The 11,227-nt window shown below is 28.9% G+C and overlaps 1 protein-coding gene across 1 annotated transcript; it reads right to left on the minus strand.

Moving 5' to 3' along the window:
* Window positions 1-1,739: 1,739 nt before the first annotated feature.
* On the minus strand, window positions 1,740-5,253 carry LOC105141339 (uncharacterized). The gene is made up of 5 exons (XM_011048520.1): window positions 4,410-5,253; window positions 4,104-4,301; window positions 3,136-3,418; window positions 2,325-2,487; window positions 1,740-2,066 (listed from the first exon to the last, which is right to left on the minus strand). Exons 1-5 carry the CDS (start codon window positions 5,107-5,109, stop codon window positions 1,866-1,868), a joined length of 1,545 nt encoding a protein of 514 aa, XP_011046822.1. The 5' UTR covers window positions 5,110-5,253; the 3' UTR covers window positions 1,740-1,865.
* Between the last annotated feature and the right edge of the window lie 5,974 nt (window positions 5,254-11,227).

Raw genomic sequence — 11,227 nt, forward strand, 5'->3', positions numbered from 1 at the left:
AAGAATTAAATTAAAAACGTAAATACATGATCAAATAAACTTAAGCATGTTCAACTTTTCAACATGGTTTTTATATAAAAAAATAAAAATGTAAATAAAAAAACTTATGCACTTATTCAATTAAATAAACCACTAACCATTACGTAAATAAATAAATAAATAAATAAATAAATAAGTAATCAATGATGAATAAAAATATAATTAGAAAAATTAAGATAATAATATAGATAAAAAAATATTTAATATTGCAATGTGAGTTTGTTTAATGAATTTATTTATGAAAATTATTTTGTAATTGAGATTGATACATATATAAAATTTATTGAACAAAATAAAAATAAAAAAAATAGTATGCAATGTTGCATATATTAAAAATATTATAAAAAAAATATTTAATCTATATAAAATATATAAAAAAATATAAATGAATCACACTAACCTCTTAAAAAACTAAACGTGCTTAATATAATTAAAAAAATCATAGGGAATGGGTATTAATTAAAATTTAAATATTATAAAAATTATTTGAAAAAACACATAAAAAGTCATTAATATAAAACACTTGAAAAAAATAAAAAATGAGATTAGATATTGTTGGGCCTAATGCATGTCCCAATAAAAAAAGTCTCATTTATGGGTCTGCAAGGTCAGACCCTGGTGCATGAGCTTTTAATTATTTTTTAAGTTTAATAGAGAAAAAGATATGTTATTTTTTTAGAATCTGGCCACTAATTTGTCCAGAAAAAATAGGATTATTTATGTTTTTTTACCCAAAATACTTAGGAAACATTCTAGAAAACTTGTTAAATCAATCCATAGCCTCCAAAAAAGCTAAAAACCAGTCTAAAATTCAAAATCAACTAAAAATAAAAAAAAAATTCCTAGCATAAATCTGCTTTATTATGTGTTTTCAAGGTAAAAGAATACTAATTATAACTCCTTTTATTATATGAAATTATTTAACATAAAAATCAATTGTTTTGATGGCTTAAATCTTCCTCAACACCAACTTTTTCTTTTTAAACTAGAATTTAGTAATCCTTTCACTCTCATCCATAAAAAAAAAAAAAAAAAGTTTAATACCAAAATATATTTTTAAAAAATTATAAAGACTTATTAGCAAATAGCTTAAAAAGATAAAGGGTGCAAAATAACTTTTTAAACCAATTACAGATCTGCCATCTATTTGATCTAATTTTTTCACTTTAGTTCTTTGTTTTTCAACACAACCCTCACCCAAAAAAAACATGCAATTGGATTCTAATTTAAACTTAAAATGATTCAATTATTTAAAAGTAAAGTTCAACGACCAAAGTTAATATATATATATAGCTTCATCTCATCTTTTTTGCTTTCATCCAAACGCTATGTCGAATGTTTTATAGCCATGGTTATAAAATCTTGCACTGTTCGTCAAATCAAATCAACGCGATGACTTGATAGCTTGTCAATCTAAAGCCTAGCTCGGGTTTCATTGAGAACTGGATTTTTTTTTAAACATGACGTCATTTTAATGGAAAACAATAAGGTTAACTTCGTCACCTCCCGGTCTCTGTCTTGCAACTATGGAAATAGCGATGGGGAGCCGAGATCAAACCAATTGTGGAAGAACACTTTGTAGATCCATTAATCTGCCCTTCCCCCCTCCCCACAAAATTTTCAGGTAAACAGACGGCAAATGCAGCGAGACTTTCCTCGCCCACTCGCTCACTCCTCTCGACCACGGGTTGCAAATCATTAAAACAACACTACTGTCTGTCCCCGTAGATTTCATACTTTTTTACTGAAATAGGCATCTGCCAAACGTCCAATACAAGAGCAGACGCTCTAAATTACATGCTCAATCAAACTTCTTACTTGGTTTGCTATGAATCAGTTCTCCCTCGACCATATAAAGCTTCCTCCTGCTCTGCCTTTAACTGCGCCTCCCTCTTCTGCTTGCGTCTGGCACCCCTAGAGGCAGAATCAGCATGGACTTTCTCCATTATGGTATCAATACCGGGTATCGTGCGCTGTAGTTTGTTGTAAACCCGGGTACTAAGAGTGTAGAAAATCTGAAGTATTCTCTGCAAGCATAATAAGTGAATGAAGGCATAAGAATTATGACAGAGACAAGGTAGTAGAAGAGGACCTAACAAGAATTATAATTAACATGCAAAGACTGCACGGTGAAAACCTTTATAGTCATTTCAGTTTCATCAGTCAATATTGTCTTCCAGTATTATTTTATTTTCACCATATTAGTTTATCCAGTTGGAAGGCCAACCTCCAGCAAAGAAAAAAAAACTTGAAATGAAAACTAGAAGAAAGACAAAAAACCATACCTTAACATCCTTGTTCCAATGTCTGATGTATGGAGGCCCCGTTGTGTATGAGCCAAGAGGTTCCCGATACCACTGTCCACCATATGTTATTTGATCCATCGCTTGCTCAATGCTTAGAACCTCCCATGGCCTTAAGCCAGGGATAATTTTCGCCAATTGAAGCCTGAAGCACAAAAGCAACCAAAGCTGAGATGATTGAGATAGACGCTCCAGGCATTATATAGTCTCAGACTAAATAAAGACATATAGATAAGTATTTCATTTCAATGGCCATCTTATGTTTTAATAGTTTACGATGCCATGTGGCAAAAGATGAAGTTCCTAACTTTTCCAGCAAAAGGGAAATAACGGTGAATTAAGAAAATGTACAAGTTTAACTAACATTGATGGAAAAGGTTAATGGGGATATGAAAACTTCATTGACTAGCTCAAATTCAGAAAGAACTACCAAGCCTATAAATGGACCCATCACCAATAAGGGTGCATACTTGCACAACCTATTACGCATTTACATCTTTAGCTAGGCAGACAGGGCCCTATGCGGCCCCCAAGTTACCATGCAACTTAATAAGAAATTTAGACCTTGAATGACAATGGGGATGTAAATTTAAGACATTCATTTACTATATCAAATGTTGATGTTGTAGCATTCATACTCATTTTCATACTGCCCTACAGTGTTTTATAATTAGCACAAATCACAAGTTACAAGCTTGCATGTAAAATATTTGAGAAGCATCAACACATCCTTGCTCTTAAATTTAAAAAGAGCAATTCCATCTTCAAGCAAAAAATGCAAGTGCAATAGTACCTGAGATCTTTTGGAATGAATATGTTTGGCATATGGTCCTGTTCCAAAATATTTGTCAATTCAGGGCCACTAGCCCAAAGAAAAAGAGCATGGCTGGGAATTCTAACTCCTGGCCAAATGCCACCATTAGCTTCCAAAACAGCTAAGTCACGTCTCTTGCTTTCTACAGCTTCTTGCTGCATCTGCTTATAGGTTTTCTGTTCACGTCCCTTCAAAGGAACCCATGGAGGCATCCCTTTCTGTAATTTGTGAAGGAAAGCCGTTGCCGCAGCACCAAGTCTGACTGAGATAACCAAAACATACTCTAAGAGCTAATTCATTTGAAATGCGGAGGAAAAGTATTGCTTACAAGATCAAAGATAAAAGGCAATGACAAAATAAATCATCAGGCGAATAATGTGTACAAAGATATCTTCAGTTTTTGATGACATTGTGCATAAAGTAATAGTTAGTAGCCATTTTCAATTGCCATGTTCCAACTAGTTAAAATTACACAGAAAGAGCTTCATTCCACCCTCGAAAATTTATCTCCTCAAATTTCCACGGAATAGAAGGAAGCTGTTCTCTAACTCCCTATACTTTTGCACTCTAAGTTTGTATCTTCAACACAGAACTCATTGATATTGTCAAAGTAAAATACCATCACATAACACCAACAAAATTTTGACAGATATCTTGAAATCCCATCATACATTGAGCACCTTCATTCCTATCCTTCGACAGCCATTTTACAGTTTTAGAAGAGGACGGGGGTAAATGACTCCACATCTAAATCATATCCACCAATCATTTCACTCAGCTTTATATGTTGGTAAACAATTAATTCATAGTCTCTAAGTAGCAAGTTACTGGTTAGTCATTACTGCTTGCAAATACTAACATCAAATATTCGAATTCAAATTTCCTTTCTTTTGAGCAATGCACTCTAAAATCAAGAATAACATAGGCAAAATCCAAACCAGACAGACCTTCCCAAGTGGCAATTGCACGCTCCATGCCGTAAATCATATGTATCGGTGCCCATTCATCCATGTCATCACCCCATATAAAAGTGTCCTTATCAATTATCCCACCACCCCAGGCCGTTTTCAGCTGTATAAGCTCCATTGGCCCTCGTGTTCGTCCCAACCGGTCCTTATAGTACCACCCACCAGTTTTCATAATAACTGCAATAACAAGGCACAAGGTTACAAACAACACAAAACCACTGCATCAAACATTAACCAACAAAAAAAATAAACATCATATTACAGACAGATTAAATCCCGACTTACAATCATAGTATCTCTTCTCCAGACGCTTAAACCCAATAGCTTGAGCAACATCAATGGGCCGACCAGGCGGATAAGGTCTTTGCCTAAAACCCCAAAGCCCAAAAAAGAACTGCCTGGCAAAATCCCAAAACTTATCATCACTCTCTTTCTTCGTGATTATCGCCTTCCGCGGCATTGGCCGGCCGTCCGGCCCAGTTACATGAGGCAATGCCTGCCAAAATTTCCTATCTTCCCATCTATACGGAATCGAATTCGCCTTCAATTCCATCTCATTAATTTCGTCGGCAATTTGATGAGCTCGGGTCAAGAACTTAACAACTGGGCTGGCCCGAAACTCAGCCCACCATCTCTCATTCTCCTCAATTTCTTCTGGGGTCGGGTTTTCTTTCTTTTCAAAAACCGGGTCTTCATTTAGGATCTTTTCCACTTCTGGGGTGTGACGGTAATCAGGTAGATTCTCACATTCCCAGAAATACTGGTCAATCATTTGTCTGTAGTAACCGGGCTGTTGCAGGGTCGGGTCCGGGTCGGGTTTTTGGGGTTTCTTAAATGGGTTTGAGATTGAAAGAGAAGAGAAATTCGGGGTTTTGCTGCCGTTGTTTAGGGAGATTAAAGAGAGAAGGTTGATGGAAGGGAGAGGCCTTGGAGGCTTATTGAACCAGTTATCAAAGAAGTTATTGTTGAAGCTAATTGAAGCCATTTTAGCGAGAAATTTTTGGTGGGGGTTTTAGGTTTTGGGGTTTTGGGTGTCAAGAGAGAACTTAAAGAGGAAATGGAGGTCGGAAATGGAGGACTCGAGGGAGAGGATAGGGAAGGCTGAAAGACAGAGGCCAAGGGTAGGGATATTGATGGGCTTTGAGTTACTGGGCTCAATGGTTAGAGCTTCGTTTGTTTCTCTATTTTAAATATATTTTTAAAAAAAAAAAAATATTTTATTTTATTTTTAAAATTAATTTTTTTATGTTTTAGAATATTTTAGTATATTGATATCAAAAATTAATTTTAAAAAATAATTATTACATAGTACTAAACACAAAACTCCAACATTATTTATGAATTTATCAAAAATATATAATTAATTTTTTTATTTTTACTATACATGTATATAATTAAAATTTAAAAGTTACTTCTATCTTTTATTCGAAGTTGTTGTGTCATTGTAATTACTAATATATAAATTTGTATTGCATTATTTGATAAAACCAAGTATTAATGGTTTATGGATATAAATAATAATAATAATAATATAAACTATGTTTGAAAAATTATGAAAATAAAAAATACATATAATAATAGAATAAACAAGTTGTTTGATTAGAATATAAATAACTTATAGATAACTAGTTATAATTACAATTATAATTAATAACAGAACATTTAAAACACTTAGTTTTTTTTCCTGTATCAGTTTACAATGTTTATGGTTTTTTTTCCAATATAATCCTCAATCTTTAATTCATGGCTAAATTATCTAAAATTGTTAAGGAGGAAAAAAAAGCTCAAACAAAATGGACTAGGGTGTAAAAAAAAAAGGAAAAGGGGTGGAAGTTTAAAAAATGAGATCAAAAATACACTTTGGTCCTGCTACTTTAAAAATAATAATTTTTCAATCCTAAAAATTTAATTGTAATATAAAACTTTATTTTTTATTTTTCAATTTTTGATTTGACATAAGAGAGAAAAATCATAAAATTTTAGTGGTAAAGAGAAAATATCTTGATTGAAAATCATTATAACTACCAAAATAATTGTTTTTAGTGTATAAGATTTTATTTGATGAAAAAAGTTTCAATAAGATATTTTTTTCATCTTTAAATTGTCTATATATATATATATATATAACCTTGATTTCAGGTTGATTTTTTTTTTTTGAACTATGTTTTGGGTTATTTGAAAACATAAACAGGGTTATTTATGTCTTTAAGGTGTTTTTTAAGCTTTTTGGATCAAAATATGATCCTAATAGATTTTTTTAGGTATTGTACGTATCTAACCTGACTTTTCAATGATTTTTAGTTGAAAAAAATTAAGTAGAGAGTGATTCATCACATCATATCTTTTTTTTTTTTAGAAAATAACCAAGTGCCATGAAAAAACAAAAGAAATTTAGCAAGCATATGGGGTTTTATTTAGAGGCTCGAACCCTTGCACTTGAGCTTTTTTTAGAGGTCCAAACCCGCATGCCTAAGATTTTTTTTATTTTTTATCTTTTAGATTGGATTATTTTTCCAATTTAATGCTTCACAATTGAATATTTTCCCTTTTATTTCCTTTTTTTATTTTTAGATTCTTCACAATTGAATCCTGATTGATTTTTCTTACATGTTTTTTTTTTATAGCGCACATCTATTTCTCTAATCATGTAATTACATAAAATATTATTTAAAAAAAAGTTGTTAAACCTGATTAAATCAATAACTTGGTCATGAGTTTGAATGGTTAATTCTAGTTAGTTAGAAATTGAACTTCATAATTTATTTAAAATGAATAAATAATTCTCAATTTATTTAATTAAATGAATCCATAAACTTTTTAATTTGCAATTGAGATTTTTTTATGTAAAGAAACGAGGAGGAAATGTCGACGTATTCATTTATTTGTGTTTAAAGAAAATCTATCCACGATAAAGCGAAGATCAAATAGCTAGTAAAGAAATCTAAAATAGTTTGGGAAAACCTTCAATCTTTAAATATATAGCATTGTCAATTAGATTGTTTTTTTTTTATCCTTCGAACATTTTGCATTTCGATCACCAAACTTTATTATGATCCAAGCCATGGGATTTTGTTAGTTGACATGGTAGATTCAAGTTTGTGATCTAACAACACTCTTTATTAAAATAGTTAGGCACCTTAATTTTTTTTGCAAACTTTCTTTTCCTTTAAAATTTTACCTTTCATATGTTATTCTTTTGATTGTATTCTTCATTATTTCATTAAATTTGAATTGATTATCATAATTTATTTTAATTTTCTTTTCATGAAATTATCATGATTTTAAATAAACATATCAACATTTGATTGATACTTAATTTATTTAACCATCTATTTTTGTTCTTATATTATTACATAAAAAATAATTTAAAATAAAAAAGTTTTTAAACATAGCAGAGTCCATGATTTGGTTTAAGAGTTTAGCAAGATAAGTAATAAAGTTTGAATTAATTTAATATATCACCATCTCAATATTAAAAAAAAAAATGACAAGTTAAGTTGTGCAATCCGAGTCAATCTAATATGTCATTATCTCAATATATATATAATCTTGAGTTATTATTTTTAAGTCAATCCATACTTTCAACCAATCTTTTAAGTTGTATTTAGACTTATCAAGTCAATTGAGTTATGTGAGGACAACTCCCGTGGAGTTAACTTTAAACCAAGTCTATACAAAGAATCAAGTTAAAAAAGTTTAAAGTTGATATGTTATTTCAAATATACTAACAATATCAAATAGTTTCTTGGAGTTTAAAAACTTTTTTCTAAGTTCATCTATTTTTCAGAATCCAACCAACACAGAAGTGGTTGAAAAATCATAGGAGATGATTTTTAACTTGAAAATCAATTTTCAACCATTTTTTTAACTTAACACATCTAAATACCTAAAAAACATTATTTATGGCATCAAATAATCCAAAAATAAATAAAAAATAAACCTTAATTAATAAATTTTTCCAAGCTCTCATTTATTATTCAAGGCAAGGTGAAGCTCAAAAAATACCCCACTAAAACTCGTCTTGTTGAATGAAATTTTTAACATTGATATTGATATTTTTCATAGTTAGAATTGGTATCGACCAACAATTTTTTCTTTTATGTAGTTTTAAAGTAATCTTTTTTTTCTTCCATTTGATTAAAATACTAAAAGATAGAGAAAATAAATTTTTTTATTAAAATAATAGCTGTTGTTAATGTGAAGTTAACTCTATGTTTTTTTTGTATTGTATTTTTTAGTCCTTTCTATCTTTAAATTTTAGATTTTACCTTAATTTCAAACCTATTTTTTTAAAATTAGGCTAGGGAATGAAAAAAAGAGAGAGAGAGAGAGAAGAAGTTGGTTACTCAAAGGCAATCCCCCTTTCTTTTAGTTTCAACTATAATTAGGATTGCTTTTGAAGTCGGCAACCGGTTGGTTCATTAATCAAGTATAGGGGCCCATTATGGTTATTTCATGTCGTCCCTGTATAGATTGCTTAGATTTTTTCAACCTCGTTTTACACACACGCACACACTCGCACCAGCAAATGAGTTCCATCATTGCACATTATTTTTATTTTTATTTTTATTGTAATGTTATTTAAAAATTATCGGATCCCACAGTTACAAATAATTTTTACACCCTACCAAAAACCCTTAATTCCTCATCCTTGGTCATTTTTTTCACATTCTTAATATTTTTTTATTTTTTACATTGCACATAAAAATAATTAAAAAATAAAACAAAATAATTTTAAATAAAAACAAAAACAAAAATCAAAATTCCTTTATCCTTAATCTTTTTCTTTCATTTTTAATAATTTATTCCTTGACACTTAACTTTTTAATATTAAAATGATGTTTGAAAGCATGATAATAATTATTTTTAAAATATTTTTTGTTTAAAAATATATTAAAATAATTTTTTATTTTTTAAAAAATATTTTTGATATTAACATATCAAAATTATTAAAAAATCAAAAAAATTAAATTAAAAAAATCAAAATTTTTAGAAACCCTTTTAAAACACAATTCTAATAGCACCTTAGTTTTAATTTTTAATTTTTAATTCTAAATCAAACACAGCCGTAGCAAGCAAATGGCCCCATACTAGTGCAGGTGTCCCTAATTTGGACCCCATATCATGACCCAAATCAAGATCACAAGAAGGTAGAATCTAAAAGCTTATTGGGCCTTGTTTGGTGATTGAAGTGAAGGGCCCACATTAATGATTGTGAATGATATAGCTCCACGTATGCAGGTCCAAACTTATCCGTCAGAGAAATCTCAGCTACGGGCATTTATTGAAGTGGAAGAGACACGTGGTACTTCAGGAATGGATGACGAGATGAACGGAAAAAGATTTATCAAAAGAGCCCTCCAATCATAGTCTACATTCAATTGACTGTAAAAAGAAAAAAATTGAATCAATTGAGTCCGTTTAACTTATAAAGATAAAAACAAGATTTATTATTCATGAATTCTACAATATTTTTGTGCATGAAATGCAGGGAAAGAAAAGTGAGTGATTCTTGCTTTTTGTGCAATATTTGTACTAACTACGTTGTTGAATGAACAATGAAATCAGTGTGAATAGTGTAGTATGCTAAACTATTTTGTTCCAATAATTTTGGTAAAATCGAGTCTAGTTCAAAACTTAACGTGTATTGAACCAAGTTCATCTTGGTAAAATAAAAAATAAAATTTATTTTTTTAATTTTTAATTTTGTTTTATTTAAAAAACTAGCGTTTAATATTATTTAATAGCGTTACATAAATTAGATAGAGATTATTTGATGATGTAATATTTGAAGAGTTTGATCATAATTTCAATTTTATTCTTAATTATTTTTTACCTGATGTTATTATGCACTTAAAAAACAAAAAAAACTATAATCCTTGTCGGATGAATTTCATACGTGTTGGAATTGTATATATTTTAATGGAAGAATGAAAAATATTTTATATAAAGTATTATTTATTTCATGATATAATAATAATAGTTAAATCTACAATATTTAAATTAACAACCATCAATATTAATATATATTTTTTAAAATTATTTTATAACTTCAATTTCAAAAGCATTATTAACTAAACATATTAAATTATTTTTTGTTCAACCTTATTTTTAACCAAATATACATAAATATCAAATCAATCTTAACTAAAAATATATTTTATAAAATAATTTTTTTTAGATCACAACCACAACAGCTACCATAATATCAAATACTACTATTTATTTTATTATTTGTATAGATATATTTTTGCTAGGCCATCAACGAAACCAAGAGCTGCTCCAAGATGGGATTCATTTTTATCACAAAATAAAAGATATAAAATATATTATTTGTGTAGATATATATTTTTATTCTAATTGTTTAAAAATTAAGATTTTAATCTTAATTTGAACACAATCAATGTAATGATTTTAACTGGTGACAATAAAATCAGAAAATCTAAAAGTTATTTTTGTAAATATATATTCTTTTTATATAAATAAATTGAGTATATATCAACTAGTGCAGTCTCTAATGATCAATCTTACAAGAGAGATAGAGGGGGGAGAAATGGAAAAATAACCGTTGCGTTTAATTAAATGAAATTAGGTGAAATTTCTAACTAAAAAATCAGTAAAGAAATATAAAAACATAAATCATGAAATTAAGCTTATTATAAAAAAACTACAAGGTTAGTTTTGTAAATTACAATATATATATATATATTGAATTTTTTTATTATTAATTTTTTAACTTAGCCCCGGTATAATATGTTTATAAAGGGTTTAGAGTTAATAATTTATTTTAGTTTATCTTTTATATGGTCATTGCAATATCAAATAAATATATCAGCGGCGTGGTGTAATATATTTAAAAAAAAAACCTAGTTAAAAAATTAGATTAATAAACTTTGTAGAGTCAATAACTCAGTTTGTGAATTTGACGAGATATTTTTAGTTGTTCTAGTTTGTGGGTTTAATAGGGTATTATTTTTTAATTGAACTTGATTGTGTGATTATCTGTTTTTATTTTTATCCCGTCATTAAAAAAATAATTTTAAAAAACATGTTATTAAATTTTAGAAAGTTCATGAGTCTATTAATAGTATAGCAAGTTCAAC

Source organism: Populus euphratica, unplaced genomic scaffold (genome assembly GCF_000495115.2).
Source record: "Populus euphratica unplaced genomic scaffold, PopEup_1.0 scaffold329.1, whole genome shotgun sequence".
NCBI classification, from domain to species: domain Eukaryota; kingdom Viridiplantae; phylum Streptophyta; class Magnoliopsida; order Malpighiales; family Salicaceae; genus Populus; species Populus euphratica.

Excerpts from the sequence above, each read along its gene's own strand:
- LOC105141339 (XM_011048520.1), bottom strand. The coding sequence starts at position 5,109 with ATGGCTTCAATTAGCTTCAACAATAACTTCTTTGATAACTGGTTCAAT. Across the intron at positions 2,488-3,135 it reads TTCATTCCAAAAGATCTCAG|GCTTCAATTGGCGAAAATTA; the intron begins GTACTATTGCAC and ends TTTGTGCTTCAG. Across the intron at positions 2,067-2,324 it reads ATTGGAACAAGGATGTTAAG|AGAATACTTCAGATTTTCTA; the intron begins GTATGGTTTTTT and ends TTATGCTTGCAG.